At 41.2% G+C, this 16,612-nt stretch overlaps 1 protein-coding gene across 1 annotated transcript in view; it reads right to left on the bottom strand.

Moving 5' to 3' along the window:
• The window catches only part of Csmd1 (CUB and Sushi multiple domains 1), a 1,596,626-nt gene that overhangs the window by 276,215 nt on the left and 1,303,799 nt on the right, over positions 1-16,612 (bottom strand). The window contains exons 21-23 of the mRNA XM_029480674.1: positions 13,417-13,605; positions 7,169-7,338; positions 2,689-2,845 (exon numbers count right to left, since the gene is read on the bottom strand). Of these exons, the coding sequence (XP_029336534.1) occupies positions 2,689-2,845; positions 7,169-7,338; positions 13,417-13,605 (516 nt within the window). The remainder of the gene's footprint in view (positions 1-2,688; positions 2,846-7,168; positions 7,339-13,416; positions 13,606-16,612) is intronic.

The following is a 16,612-nucleotide window of genomic DNA, read 5'->3' on the forward strand; positions in this document are numbered from 1 at the left end:
TTTTTTCAGCAAACATGCCTCTAAGTATAAGCCAGTATTTTTCCTGCAGTTTTACACTCATATCTGACCATAACCTACAATGTTTATTATAGAACCAAAATTTAAGCTTGGGTTTGCTTGGATGTTATGAAAATCCCTTTAGGTCTGGGATTTTTTTCCTTTAGTGATAATATCATGGTTTAGATCTTAAACATCTGGAAAGGCAGACATATTGAAAATCTATCCACAATTCAGCAGCATTCCAGGCATTGGGCATGGTGGTGTAGGATCTGACCCATGGCTGGATTGATCCATTCATGGATTCATGATTTAATGGGTTCCTGGGAAGCAATGGAAACTCCAGGAGGGAAGACTTAGCTGGGAGTTACTAAAGTCTGTACTTGAGGGAAATATTCTACCCTTACCCCTTCCTTCATCACCATGAAGCAAGCTTTCTTTTACCACATACTTCTGCCATGATGTTCTCCCTCCACACAGACCTGTGAGCAACTGGGCAAGGTGAGCATGGACTGAAATCAGAAGTCAAAAGCACCTTTGATCTTTAACTGTTGCTCTCCAGTGTTTTATCACAGAGTTGCTAAGCTGACCAACACAGTTGAGGCACACAAAGAATAGCAGTGCAGGCTCTTGGCGAATAGTAACCTCTCCTGCTGTTAGTATCATGTCTAATGCTAGAATACAGGGATACTATCCCCTAAACCAGCTCTGGGAAAGGCCAAGTCAGGGCCTCAAGTTCATCCTAAAACCAAGTTCTCCTGTGTGGGTCCTCTCTGATAACACACTGTAGGTATGGAAAAGGTAAGTGCCTAATGACCAAATGTTTTTTATCTATCATCATCAGGTATATCACGCAGCCAAACCTAATGCTTGTGACAAGTTCCTTTTCACAGTTCAAACTACTGACAATATTATTTCTTTTGGACAACACTGCAAGGTTTTGGGAAGATAAGTAGAAAGGATTGGTTCTTATGAGCTTCATCACTGTGTCTGCATGAAGACAACTTGGATGTGAAGAAAAAAAAATCATCCTGTGCCACCTTTCAGAACACTGTGGCAAATAGATGTAGTCCTGAGTGAATGGAGATTGTTGATATGAGCACAGCTGTATCAAGTACCTGAGTGCCTCAGGTCCATGGAAAGGGCAAAGCCATCCCTGGTCCATGTGTGTCTGCTGACAGTGTGCACAGGAAGTACAGCCTGCAACTNCTTCCTGGATGGGCACCTGCCTCCTCTTTCAACTGTTTACAATAAACCTGGCCCCTCCATTCAGATGTATAAAATAAACACCTTGAGTTTCCATATTGNTGCTTCTGCATCTCCATCAGAGCACATGGCCTACCCAGTCCCAGCTTTACTATGTATCTGTGTGTCTTAGATGATCCCATCTTTGTCCAGGTGAGGTCAACGACAAAGCTGTGCAGGTCATGGTAGATTGGTCATCTCTGTAATGTGCAGAGGGACACAAACTAGACCCTGTTGTCCCTGGTTTGAAAGAGAGACTATGAGAAATAGATCTAAGACGTGGTAACATTATGGGAGTATGTCATCTGTCAGTCCAGAGCACACCTGAGGGCTGAAGCAGTGTTTCTGATGCAGCTTTACTTGGAACGGTTACTTTGGTTGTTTTCTTTGGTTACCCCTTAGGTAATAGCTGTTAAAGTATGGCTATGTTTTGTCCTCCCATCCCCATGCTTCCTGAAATAAGACCCAGACTCAAAATACATTTACAAATCCTTTGGCCATATAGCTTGACTCTTCTCTGACTAGATATAACTTAAAATATTCCATTTATTCTAGTCCACTTTCTGCCATATGGCTGGTTATCTATGTTCAGGTACCATGTGTCCATCTGGCCATATCTTGCCTCTGAATATCCCTGCCAACTTCTCTCCCAGAATTCTTCCTCCTCCCATGTTTCACCTTCTATTCCCTGTGTAAGTCATAGGTCACAGGCTTTTTAATTGACAGGTGATGCATCCATACAATACACAAGATGTTCTCTCCACAAATAATAATTCCTTAACAGATGACTAATTTACATATCTATTACAAATTGGTCCAAGCTTGTTCTTTTCCCTATCCTCCTGGCCAGTGCCTTTATTTCTATCAATATCAGCCTGTGAACACATTTTCTTTTTTAAGTACAGTGGTATAAATGTTTGTAGGNAAGTGTGCCAGCAGCTCTGGGATTCAGTCACAAGCTGAGATGTTCACTGTGACTATATAGTATAAAGTATACTCTGTAAATCTTTAATATGCTGTTATTATATATTTATATATGTGCTTATATGTAGATGGTTATACATGTATATATACACAACATATTTAAAGATTATGCTAATTATATCAAATATTCTCTCTAAATCTTTCACATGTATGTTCATCAGGTTTTGAACATATTCACTACACAAAATCTGTACTTGTATACCCAGTCTGCCTCTAAATGTCACAAGATGTTTCATTTTCAGGCCAAGTTGATTTATTATTAAAACAGGAAGTCTTCTATATAGATCAATATAAAATGAAGGCCTCTGTTACTTCTTGCTAAACAGTGGAGATAATTAAAACAGAACACATGGTACAGTGAGCAAAGAAATCCATCAAATAAATTCACTGTAAGGCGAGGTATTTGCTGTATTCTAACCAGACAACCAAGTTAAAGTGTGTCGAGAGCCATGGGCTACTCACTGGTGTAGGTGAGCTGGAAGCCTTGGGCGGTGTCTGACCCGTTGGTGTTGAACTCCAGCCTCAGGTGGTTGGAGGTGCTGTTGAGCACCAACCCCATCAATTCGTTTCTTGTGAAGACACCCAGTGACCTTGAGGAGCTGTCCTTTCCATCGTAAACCTAATGGAAGTAGGCAGAGTGAGTCTCCAATTCTTTAAAGCCCTGTTGTTAGGCATCGATTTTAGCAAGCCATTCCTAACTTTAAGTATGTGGCTTCATTCAAAACTTGAAACTCAGTTTACAGAAACAGAGATGGACGATGAGGCTAAATAACCTAATTCTTTCCATTGTACCTTTCCCATCAACACCACACACAAAAGATTCCTGGCCCCATTTTATTTGTTTTTCAACCCTACACCCTGAAAGGATACTTTATCAGACTACTGCAGAGCTAAGGACACACATCCCTCTTCCATGGCACTCTTTCTGCNGAAGTATGACTCTATCCTGGATATTCTGGTNACACGGAGTGTGGCAGCCTCTTGTTTTCCAGTGTTGGTGGTGTGCTGTGGGAATGGTGTCCTTCACCTCCCTCACTGAGAGGTGAAGACCTTGTGGATGGAGTTCACAAGGAAAGAAAACTAAAAATGCCTTAGATTGTCTTGAATAGCATNCATTTTTTCTTAAGGAACCTGTCCAAGGTCACTAGAGATGTGTGCAGCATCTTCTGACATCTGGCCTAGCCCTGTTGCTGTTCATCCTCAGAGACCTTGATTTTTCACCAATGTATGAGCTAGAGGCTTTAGTCAGGCTTATTTCCCAACCAACTTGAAGGCAGAAAAAAACAAACCTGAAATGTAGCAGAGCAGCAGGTAATAAGCTTTATTAAAAGTGAAGCACACACAAATCCACAGAAAAGGAAAGACAGACACACAGACATAGATACATAGAGGTACATAGACAGACAGACAGACAGACAGACAGACAGATAGGGACTCCCTACAGAGTGGAAAAAGAATCCAGAAGTCAAAATCCATTTCCCTTGAGGGCTGTGGGTAAAGTGTTTCCTGAGGTCTGGGATAGGTCTCCTGCCCCTTCTTTGGCATTGGTCAGTTTAGACCAAGGAATGGGAGCTGATAGGCTCACAGCTTCAGTTAAACATGCCTAGGCAATNCTTGAACATAGATGAGTAGTCTGGATCAGTTGNCTGGAAGGAGAGCCCTGCTGGCAAAACAGAAGGCTTACTAGCTCTTTATCCTAGGTTAGAAGGGTGAGAAAGAAGCTGGAAGGTTCTCCTATTTATACTTTGTGNTCCTTTTTTTCTATACGTCTGCCTGGGAATCTGTCTANCATCTAGTCCCTATCATCTCCTTTCCATCCATGCATAAACCGTATGTGGCTCAAAAGCCTCACCCATACCTATATGTACTCTTAAAAAGAAAATTCATAGAGAAAAATAAGCTAATTTTATTTCATTACAATTAAATACACAAATACTTAAGCTGTAGAGTCCAATACCACTTCCTTACTGAGAGGCTCTGATCATAAGCTATTGTTCTAAAAATAAACATTGCTTTGNGCACGTGTGGCACTTCCAGACATAAGGAGAGTTCTTACACTCAAAACAATAACAGGTTCTATGTGCAAGTCCTCTGCACNCTCCTGGGTCCCCCAAGACACCAGGCCTTTCTCTATGTGTAGGAATTCATGGAGAGGTGCGGTGGCAAAGGTGGAAGGACACACAGGTTTGTTCATTGCTTGGCATTGAGTCTCTGTTTACAAGGAGCAGGTTGGAGTCCTCTGACAAACTCCCAGTGGTTTCATGAGCAGCAACTTACTCACAGTGACCTCTTGGTTACACCATCAAGAATAAAAAACAAAACAAAACAAAACAAAACAAAATACTTGTGTAAATCCCACCATTCCCTGGACAGCAAGCCATCCAACCATGTCCATGTCACTCGATCTGGGTACTCTGTGCTCAGCTGTGAACATCCTTGAATGAGCACTCAGATCATGAGCATGCAGCTGGCCATCAGTGAATAATAGCCAGGGCCTTTTTATTGCAGAGTGAAATGGGAACTCAAAGTTGGCTTAATTCACATTGGAAAAAAAGAAAAAAGAAAAAAAAAAAAAGATGAGCTATGCTAGTTATCAGGGCATTCAGTAGCCAGAGTTCCTCAGCCACCAGCAGTAGACTCACAAGTCTGTGGTGTTCAGGAAAAGCACTTGGGAGTTTCTTGTTCTACNTGGTATAAGGAAAACGCAACCCCTTATCCCAATCTTGGCATTTAATTGCTTCTTAGGTCTATAGAAATGTAGCCCATAGGTCATAGCACATTATGTGATATCTGGAGTCACAGCTGAGCATCCTTGTAGAGTCTTTCCTGGCTTACAGAGCTGAGCCCTGGAGCTCTTTTTGAGTTACCCACTTCCTTGCATAGAGCTTACACAGTCACTGAGCTCTGTCCTCTATTCACACTGTGTATGCTTGTGAGTGTGCAAATGAAATCAAAGTCCCTTCTGATAGGCCATAGGGGTCTGAAAGGTAAGTGTGAACAGCCCGTGCCCCTAATAAAATGATTTAACTTCGAGCCTATTATTTACACCTGAAGTATTTATTGTAAACCTCAATGAAGTGTGAAAAAATGCATTGGCATTTAGGCTCCCAATATTTCCTGGCAATTAAAATTAAATGTGGTAAGCAAGATCGTTTCTTCTTCTTCTCCTCCTCCTCCTCCTCCTCCTCTTTCTTCTCTCCCTCCTGTATCTGCCCCCTCCCCTCCCCACCCTCTTCCCCCTCCCCTTTTCACTTACTTACTTACGATGAATAAGTTTCAAAATGGACATNATTTCCTTGCTTGTGCTCCAATCATGAATTTCACTGTTTCTAATCACCCATACACAGAACATATTTAAGTTTTACTTAAAAGCTTATTTAAAAGCATAGTGACTTCTAAATTTGAGGTTATCAAAGAGTCTAGAAACTCCTTACTTGCACCCTAACTTTTGCTTTAAGGAGACTGCTAGTTTCTTGGCTTAATGATAGCCCTTCAAGATGTCAGCAGGAGACTGTGAAAGTCTATAGAACTGAAAGAATTACCAGGAAAAAAAAAGTGACTCTGTTAAATTATGNCACTAAAAAGAAAGCACCCTTGGGCATGGGAGGAAGGAAGGCCAGTTAATATATAGAAGTCTNTGACCCACACATGACACTCCTTTTGAAGTTGAGTGGAAGCCCAGAGGGANGCATTCAGCTCCAGGTGCAAGGATGCTGGAAGGGTGGTGGCTACTCTTTCCTTAGAAATGACTCAGTCCTTTAAGGTGAGTTGAAGTCACAACAGCTGAGAGGTGCCCTTGCTGTGTTCATGAGGCTGAATCAAACTCACAAACTCTGGAACTTTGGAAGGACCTGAGGATGTCAACATACTGTTCTGGTGACTCAAATCAGCCCTGTGACCTGGAAAATTGCTCCCTTTACTCTGGAGGGAGCAGGAGGCAAGCTCTATGGTTTGTGCACCTTTTCCCCCTCAAACCTTCTTTTCCATGGTATTGGGGTAAAGTCTGCCTTTCTTCCCTAGGTCCTTGAAGGTCTTCAAATTCTTGAAACAGTTACAGGTGATGAGGGAGTTACTTGAGAAATATTAGTGTTAAGAATATTTCTGCCAGAGCTGGCATCTGATCAGAGAGTTGCTGGTATCTCACTGTTTGGTGGTAAGATTCTTGCTCATCCAGTACCATGTCTACAGACAGGCGCTGGGTTCCTTTCATAATTATACCAGATCCTTCCCAGTCTAAGTGTAGTGACCACATTTGACAACTAAACATAACTAGGGAAATGAGTGGATGGTCTCTGTCAGCTATTATTATTATTATCACTATAAGTATTGTTATTATTAATTCTTATTATTATACATTACAGATAACACTAGCACAGCCAGACAAGTCAGTGTCATTGCATGCTCCCACACACAAAGAATTTAGGTGTCGAGTTAATAATATTCCCAAGATACATGACTTAGTGTTGGTCTACTATTGCAGAGATGATTTCTAAATTTACATATTCTACTGTGTTATAATTGCTCAATTGATACATAGGACTAAATAATATGTAAATAACTGTATATTAACATTCTATATAAATTGGTACATAGATGAATGGATTGATCAATACAAGAAAGAGTTAATGTATGTGCTACATACATACATATGATAACTAGTTGCTAAATAGTTGATACATAATTCATAGATAGGCAGATTATAGATAAGAAAAAACAGATAGACATTTTTGCATTTGCAGATAGACAAAAACACATATAGATAAAAGAGACACTGATATATAGTAAATAGAAAGATAGTATACAGATGATAGACATAGAGATAGACACAGATAGACAGACNCACAGACAAATAAATAAATGGACAATAGCAATCAGATCCATCAGTCTGGTGATAGATTCCATGAGAAGAAGAGCCTCAGTTTCAGCCTACAGAGAAGTTTACCTTTAGAGTGTCTCCTTCGAAGAGCTGGAAGGTTCGAGCTCTGAGATGGATCCCCTTCCCGGCTTCTGTTTCTATTTTATAGATACACTCATGATTATTATCATAATGGGATGGGAAATTTGGAGAGAGTAATGTTCCTTCATTTCCTTTGACGCTTGCTCCACATTCAGCTAAAATAAATGGGACATTAAAAATAAGAGGATTCAAAAGTGGAATTATGGATGAAAATAGATTAAAAACTCCAACACAATGGCCACCCCACCTCTAACCATGTACCATTGCTTGCCAAGGATACCTCAAAGGCACGATTTTGGTGTTTTACACCTCAGCGGGAGACACGCCCCATCCATCTTACTTTCAAACTGTTCTTTGTAACACTAACCACACGGTTCTTACTACATTGATCCTGCACACCACTAGCTGTAGCTCAGGAATAAAATCAACATGCTCCCAGCACCGTGGTGACCTCACCATACCTTCTCTATGACTCATCATTTGCCCAGGCTAATTTCTGTTTTACTCCTATGTGGATATAAGTTTCTTCTGCTTAGGTTTTATGGCTTAGTGTTGAACTTGTAAGGAGAGGTGAGCACTTGATGANAGGGATAGAATTCTGTCCCTTTTCTTCATGGGACAAGAACCAAATTTACTTGAAACAAAATACCTTTAATCAAAGTTAAGCTGACAGTACATGACACCCAACTTTCTGAGAAGCCTGAAAAAGCCACTGAGGTCACAATATGTTTTCTCATTCATGGAAGTGAGTAATTTTAGCCAATAACTCCCTCTGTTCTAAAATGTTGAAGGGAAAATGCTGACTACTGAAAAATGGTACCACAACCACCACCATTGCTGCCATCACCATCATTATTATCATCACCATAGGTATCATTTGTCATCATCATCATCGACATCACTGCCATCATCATCTTCACCACCATCATTAACACCATTACCATCATCATCATCATTTGTCACCATCATCATTGTTGCCATCATCATCATCAGTCAGCATCTTTGCATGGGCAGTGTGTCTGGGGGCCAAGGCTTCTGTAACATCAACTGCCTAGAGCTTGATTTCAAGCTGTTTGCTTTCCTTGTTTTAATCATGATGGAACAAGGTTTCCCTGGCCTCCATATCCTTCACACTACCAGGTTTTTAAGAGAATTGTGTTTGCTTGTTTTATTTGTTTATGTTGTTCTCCATCTATGAATGCTGTATCAACTATCTATCAGTTATTTATCATATATATATATATGTATATACTTTTATTACTTCTTTTTTGCATTGATCAATCCATTCATCTATGTCCCAATTTACATAGAATATTAATATACATTTATTTACATATTATTTAGTCCCATTTATCAATTGAGAGATTATAACACAGTGGAATGTGTAGACTTGGAAATCATCTCTGTAACAGTAGACCAACACTGCTAAGTTATTTCTGTTTCTTTTATGTTTATGAACTTGCCAGTTAGAGAATTTTCACAGACAGAAGAGTCTTAGGTAGATTGCCATCCATCATGCTACATGACCTGTCACAGGTAGCCTACTTAAAAAAATTAAGCCTTCAATTTGCAAAGATGGACACAAGAAACAAATACTGTAATATGCCAAAGTGCCTGAGAGGTCCCTGAGCCCTGATGCTCCATCTCATGGGGAATCACCATAGAAAACATGGCATCCACATTGATGAGTCAGATGCTCGGGAAAACTGCCAAGTGAACTGATCCATGTGTTGAAAATTCTTTGAGCTTTGTTCAAGGAATCCACTTCATCATCCCAGCAATTAAATGTTTTCCTTTTTAAGTCTTTTAAAATTCTTTCAATAGTTCATTTAATATTTCTCTAAAGTGCTTGAATATAATATCCCTTGATATGAATCTCTTTCATCTTTATAGAGAACCTAATGAAACAGTAATGAAAAATTGGATTATTTTTGAGAGTTTTAGAACTAAATTAATTAAAATAAAATTGGGCATGATGGGAGGGGATCAGTTGATTCTTCTATTCATTCAGTATACAGTGGCATCAATATATGAAGTCAAGTGTCTCTCTACTGTGACAGCTGCTGCAGTGTAGGACTCCCACAAGGTTAAGCATGAAAACCTGCAGGTGCACACTGCTCAGATGCTGGCTGAAGTTGACAGCCAAGTACAAGCCACATGCCATCTATGTGGACTAGCAAATATTCAGTCACAGGAAGGTTATTTTACTGGAGAAGCTATTTTTTTTTTTTTTTAGATTTGTTTATGTGGAATATAACCTTCCAAGCTGCCTGTTTGGTGCCTAAACTGGAATCAGGCTTAAGCCATCTCAGAGACTGGCCCATCTGCATAACACTGAGACTATGAGAGGTCATACAGGTCACTGGGGTTTGGGCATGAAACCACTGGGAGAAGATATATGTGGCTACAGATACTATAATTTTGTGCAAATTATAGTGGACCCTCTGAGACCATTGTGAAATGGTAAGAAGTAATAATTCATTTTCATCTACATAATGCATGCTTTGGAACAGAGCTATTGAAAACAGAAGAAGAAAAGAGCCATAAAACAGAANCAAAATTGTCTACCTCCCCATACTTGAAGCAAGCTGCTCACTTGTGTCCAGAACAGAAGAAGCCCTCATCAATGAAATATAAATTTTATATTAACTCAAGATACCTAAAAATTGCATACAATGGGACTGTTTTATCAGNTTTTTTCTNCTAAACNCATTTCCCCAATTAGTGCTCACTGAGTAAACTTTTAAGAATAGAGAGAAATGAAAATTTAGCTATTAATTTTCTTTAAAAATTTGGATAAAAAGATGGCTCAGCAGTTAAGAACACTTGTCCTTCTTGGAGAGGACCAGCATGTCCTAGTACCTAAATGCAAGTGGTCACAATTGCAGTTAACTTCAAGCTTCAGAGAAGCTGGCACCCTCTGACCTTCAAAGATACCCTGCACACATACGTCCATATACACACGGATACAACTAAATAAAATAATCAAAACAAATTTTTTTTTTGAAATTCAACTAAATAATTAAGAACTATGAAGGAACTAAAGACTCATTGGGTGAAAACAGTGATATCTAAAGAGAATGCCAAATGGTCACTAAATTTAGTGCTAAAAGAAATGCAGAGTAACTCGAAATACAGGCAAAATACTTTGCCTTATTATGTCTCTCTGAAGAATGTACAACCACTGAACACTGGAGAATCGTGTCTTGAGTTTTTGTCCAGAAAGTGTGGTTGGACATGTTTTTCATCATTCAAATATACATCTCAAGTTCATTCATTTGAAATATGTCTTCTCTATATCCTATACAGTACCTATTTCCTAGGGATAATCAACCCGCAGTCATTCGGGTGGATCTTAAGTTTGGACCAGAGAAAAATCAATTGTATTTTCATAACTTTAATGAGGAGAGAGAGTATTTATTGATCAAAGATTCCAGAACAGAAAAGGGTTTAAAAAAGTCTGTTATATCTGTCTGATGAAGGGTTAGCTCTTATGGTTCCAGAAAAGGAACTACAGTTCCAAAGGGTGATAATTAACCCATGCAAATTTCTGGCTCATGGAAGGAACCACAGAAAATCTGAAAGTGCATTGTATGTGTGTGTGTGCCTGTGCATGTGTGTGTGTGTGTGTGTGCAAGCGTGTGCATGTGCGTGCACCTACATGTACTCAGAAAACAGGAGGAACAAACTTGTCACGGTGGTCCAAGCCCCTCGCCCCCCATTGGGATGCATGAAGACAGGTACAGGGGTACAGACAGAACACTGAAGTGTTGAGCTCAAAGCCTTTGTTGGTTCAGGCAAAGACATATTGGGNAAGAGCAGTCCAAGGTGGGGAGAGTCTGTCATGGTCATCATTAAGAGAAGGTTCCTCAACTNAAGTAGGAGTTATCCCAAAAGCTGTTGCTTCTTCATGGGATATGTTCTTTTAGCTGAGTTGCCTTGTCTGGCCTTAGTGTGAGCAGATGAACCTAGTCTCACAAAGATGACTTGATGTGCCAGGATGGGGGCAGATACCCAGGAGGGGCCCCACCTATGAGAAGAAGGGGAGGAGGATGGGGGAAAGACTGGAGGTGGCAGTGAGCAGGATGTGGGCAGTGAGTGGNCTGTAAAGTGAATAAATAAAATAATAACAGTAATGATGATGATGGTGATGATGATGGTAATAATAATAATAATAATAATAATAATAATAATAATAATAAAGAAGATTCCTTTTGAGTAAAATCAGAAGTGACTTAGCAGGTTTCTATGAAGAAGTATGTGAGTTTCCCAGAGTAGATGATTTCTTTCAGCACCAACACTCGAGTGGTCAGTGGGGACCCAGGATCCTCAGTGCAGGAAGAGCAGAGTTCCCAGAGTCAGAGCTGATCATGAGTTGCATAGTTGGTGAAGTTATAGGAACCAGAAGCCTAGGAATGTGGGCAACTGCAGATATGGAGGTGGTGCAAGGTCTGCCTTATGTCTGTTGAATTCAGTGTAGTTTGTGACTCTTTAACATAGTGTCATGCAACCTATGCAACCTGTTGTGCTGGAAAGAAATTGAGGTGGCAGCAGGCAAAGTACAAAAGGCAGAATAGAGGAGAGGCCAATGTAAGCCCTGTGTGGCTCTCCCCAGATCTGTGGGTGGGTAAAAGCCAATGGCATCTGTTGCTTGGCAATCCACCAGCTATGAGATTTCCTGATGAGATTGTGTCTAAGTTGTTGTAACTATAAAATAGAGCTGGCAATGCCATGCTTACTGTCTAGACCCAGCACCAAGTAAATATATCAAGACAGGCAAAGCTCTCAGTACCCTCCAGGCAAAACTCAGTAAATTGTTCCTCATGTAAGACAACAGTGCAAGATCCTGTTTACCAAGAAAACCAGAGTTGTAATGATGAATTCAAGCAAAACAGCATAAGCAATGAATGTCACAATCTCTGGACCAACTGCTTGATTTCATTCAAGTGGGTTTTCCCCAAGAATGCAAAGTGTAACNGTGAAAGTGTTTAAACATGAGAATTCCAGACCAGGGAAGTCTGAGAAATTTTCAGAACATAAACAGAACAATGTTCCAATAGTCTTTGAAACTTGAGGTCATTTTTCAGCACAGGATGATAGTAGAGGGAAGAAGAGAAAGAAGAGGAGGAAAAACACTTTTGATGATGACTTAACTTTGTCTACAGTTGAGTTTTGATCCTCTGAGACTCACGAGGAAGCAAAGGCCAGCACTGACTTTTGGACTCTATTCTAGTCATGCCTAGAATAGAAGAAACTTGGAGCTATGGAGAGATATAGGCATAACCTGGTAACCTTCTGAGAATTTCTTATTATTTAGTTTCCTGCAGGGACCCCAAGCCTGCTTCAGTTTCATGGCCTGTCTCTCTCAGGGATCCCATGCCTGCCTCTGTTTTGTGGTCAGGGACTTTGGAATGATCCTTTGATCCTCTTCTGTGAACATGGAAGCCTTAGGGAAACATGGCCAACCTCGCACATATTTTTTCTCTGTTAAGATGTCTGGTCATGAGTTGATGAGTGTTGGGACTGAGTGACAGTGTGTGTCTCAGGCCTTCAGGCTTCACAGAAGTCTTGTGCTAAAGCCAAGGTGGTAGTGGTGGCTCTGCTCCCCCAGTTCCTCAGACCAGCACAATGCCCAACAGGAGTATGGTACCACTGCTCTGAACTACCGCACTGATGGCTGCATGTCCTGAGAACCTCGTTGCAAATAACCCAAACTGTGCACCTCTGCACAGTGGAACAGCCCCATCCTTCTCACAGATGACACTATAAAGCTAACTCTGAGCCCGAACACCAGGGATGCTTCTTTGCTGAACCACACAACAAACCCACAGTGGAGGGCTCTAAGGAACAGTAAAGCCACACCTCGGATCTGCCACTGTCATCACAGAGAGTGTGACTTTCAGCAACTGTGGAACTTGTGTTTCTATAGTATGTCTTCTAGCATTTTCTTTTTTCCCATTTTCTTTCTTTCTTTCCTTTTTTTTTTTTTTAACACACACTCATTTGTCCTTCATGGAGACACTGAGCATATACTCTGCTCTCCCTTTTCCACAGAATCTTCTAGCTGATATCGACTCAGTTTGTAGATGAGGTAAGTCAAGCTCCAAAAGTGAGACAGCTCCCCTCAGCCCAGGCTGTTCCAGTTTCAGCCTCNGCCCTTCCTGCCCAGCCCTCTCTCTGGTTCCTGACCCCCTGCCCATGGATGAATGAAATGAAAGCGTGTGGCCACCTACCCACACACCTTGGCAGAGGTGCACTCCACACTCGGCGTCCCCCACCCAGGCACGTTAGCTTGGTTGCACCTTCTAAGCGGTATCCCTGGAAGCAGGTGAAAGCCAGGGTGTCACCCACACCGAACTGAAACCCAATTCTGCGGCTGAAGGCAGGGACTCCAGGGTCATCACAGGGCTCCAGGTCATATTCTGGAAACAAAAGAGACAGTGTGAGGGTATAGGGCCTGGGAAGCCAGCACAAATATTTGGCATAGACTGGGAAAGAGAGAACACTGAGGATATTTCCCTTACACCCCACTCTCTCTCCCTTTTTCCCTTTCTTTTCTCTTTTTCTCTCTTATGAATTCCTGTCCTTGGTCCATGGGCTCTAGCATAAATGCAAACATATATATGTAATGCAGTAAAGTGGGATGAGTCATTTCTGCCTATCACTTTNAGAGAATGGAATCAATTCTCCTGTATTTACAGCTGCTAAAGGCACCTCTGTATTCTCCTTAAATGCACTTTTCATGAAGGCACAGGGCCGAAGGCAAAGCAGGGCCCAGCATAGCACTAACCATCGGCTCATCATGGCCAAGTCCCCTGAAAACAGGTATGGATGCAGCAAAGCTATTTTCAATGTCTGAAACTTGTTTTATTGACACACAGTGGAGGATGTTTTGTCAACTAGAAATTTCTATAAGTCACTCCAGAAGTCAGTTTTAAACAAAGCAGTGGCAGCTGCTATGTGGCTGCCCGTGAAGAATATGACTTCAGAAGGTTGGCATCACAGAGGATTTTCTGTGTCTGCCTCACGCTTTCAGCTGCTGGTTGGGATCACACTGTGTGTGCAAGTTGGTCACTGTTCACCATTGGTCCTCCTGTTTGTCTCTGGAAGGAGTAAGATGTTATGAGTCAGGAATACAATGAGGGAGGGACAGAAGATGCCCATTCTCTTCTCTCTTGCTCCTTGCTCCATCTGAAATCTTCATGTTCCCTACTGTCATGTCAGTGCCAGGTCACAGGCCAAGCAAATGCTCCTAGAGTCCGGAGACAAGACAGGGTATAAGGAGCTACTCTGTTTCCCTTTCTGTTGCTGTGATAAGACACTGACCAAAAGCAATTGAGGGCAGGAAAAAAACTTGTTTGGCTCACACTTCCTGGTCACAGTGCATCACAGAGGGAAGTCCGGGTAGAAACTCAAGTGGAAAATGAAGCAGAAACCACCNGAGGAGTACTGTTCACTGGCTTGCTCGCTGGCTTGTTCCGTCTGTTTTCTTACACAATCAGGGCCATTTGCCTAAGGATGATCCCACCATGAGAGGTGCTCTCTCCCATATCAACAAGCAATCAGAACAGGTCCATGTNCTACTTCCCACAAGGGCTCCAAAGACCCAAAACCAATATTTTCTGTGCCATGACATGCATGATGACTAAAATGAATCCTGAAAGCAACAGATGGGTTGAGGTTTAACTTCTGAAGTTTGTAGTTGCTTTGTTTTGAATGACTGGCTCAATGTTATGTGTTGCATCAGTGTTAGACATTACCCTCCTAGAAGGGTTAACTTGAGCACTGTAGGAGGAGGCAAGACAGCAGCCTCACTTCCCTTCTGACATTTGGTGATGTAGCACAGAAGCNATGCTAGATGCCAAAATGTAGCTCTGTGACCTTGCAGCAACCAGAACTGGCACAGTGGAATTTCTCCTCTTCCCCAGAATCTGAGATGCTCTGTTGCAGCAGCACAGATGGACTGAAGTAGAAATCCGAAGACCCAAGTGTGAGCTGTGTGCAGGAAGCAATAGAACTTAAAAACAGATGGGGACAGATGAATGAGAAGTGCAGAGTCCCAGGGGTAATGCCCAAGAGAGGCAGCCATGGGCCTCACTGCAATTTGCTCTAGAGTATTCCATTTTATTCATTAGAGATCCAGATGCAAGAACATAGAGGGGAGCAAAATTCTCATAGTGACCTTAACAGATCATCTAGGGAAATTAGAGAGGGGAGACTCAGGCACTAGCATGAGGAGACTGAAGTCTTTGATTGATAATATGGTCAATTTCATCATTACTTTGACTACAGAAAAATTTCAAGAAAGCAATGCATTTGAGCCGGTCCTGGAAATATCTTTTATGCTGAGAAAGTCAACAAAGTCAAATTCAGTCAAATTAAAATAATGACAGCATTCTTTGGAATTAGAAAAAAATAACTGTTAGGAGTTTGTTGTTGTTCCTTTTGTTTTTGTTTTTGAGAGGCATTCCAAGTTAGATAACATAAACTTCATATAACAAGTGACAGAGCCTCTGCCATGTGGCAAGTAGACACAAAGCTGTGGGTGGGAGATTGTCGGAGCCTTCTACCCATGGGATAGAGAGAGATCACCAAATATTATAACAATCACTAAGTGCCCCTGATGGTTTTTCTGCCATTTAGACTTGAGATCTTATGCACAGAGGAAATCACAGACAACTAAGGTTTTTGGAGACCATATTTCAAAACTGAATTACTTCTGAACTATGATGAATGACACTGAGTCTTGGTCAGGACATCCAGTTGGACAGCACAAGGATTAGTGGGAGTTTACTCCTTGTCAATGGGTATGTACGCAATGGAAAAAGAATGCTCTTGGTGCCTTATTTAAAACATCAGATTTATCTTGCTCATTTGGATGAGCATATTTATCATATGTGCAAAGATTATTTATGTTGAAAGCAACAGAAATATACAATCACACCTATGTAAAAAGTGTCAAATGCACCAAAAAGCCTACACAGGTATCACTATATATTACAGTTAAAGAAAAAAACAGTTAGAAAAAATAAAGTTTCTTCACTGTGTTAGGACAAATTGTCACCGTGTATAATTCTGATAAAGGAACTAACAGTCTATCTTCCTCTGTGTGTGAGTCTCCACTGGAGGGGCAGGACTCGATGTGAGCTGCCCCTGCACATTGGTCCCAGGGAGTGGGGTGTGCTCCGAGCTGCTAGAACTGTTGAGTAGAGGTGAGCAAAGAAACCTTTCTAGGAAACAGAGTTTTATTTATCAATTTCCAAGGAAGAGAATTTACAAATAGTGCCTTCTTCGAAGAAGAAGAAGAAGAAGAAGAAGAAGAAGAAGAAGAAGAAGAAGAAGAGGAAGAGGAGGAGGAGGAGGAGCAACAACATAGGGAGAGAAACAGAAACCAAGACACAGGAAATAGAGGGGAAGTGGGGAAGAGAG

The sequence above is a fragment of the Mus caroli genome, chromosome 8 (assembly GCF_900094665.2).
Source record: "Mus caroli chromosome 8, CAROLI_EIJ_v1.1, whole genome shotgun sequence".
Taxonomy (NCBI): domain Eukaryota; kingdom Metazoa; phylum Chordata; class Mammalia; order Rodentia; family Muridae; genus Mus; species Mus caroli.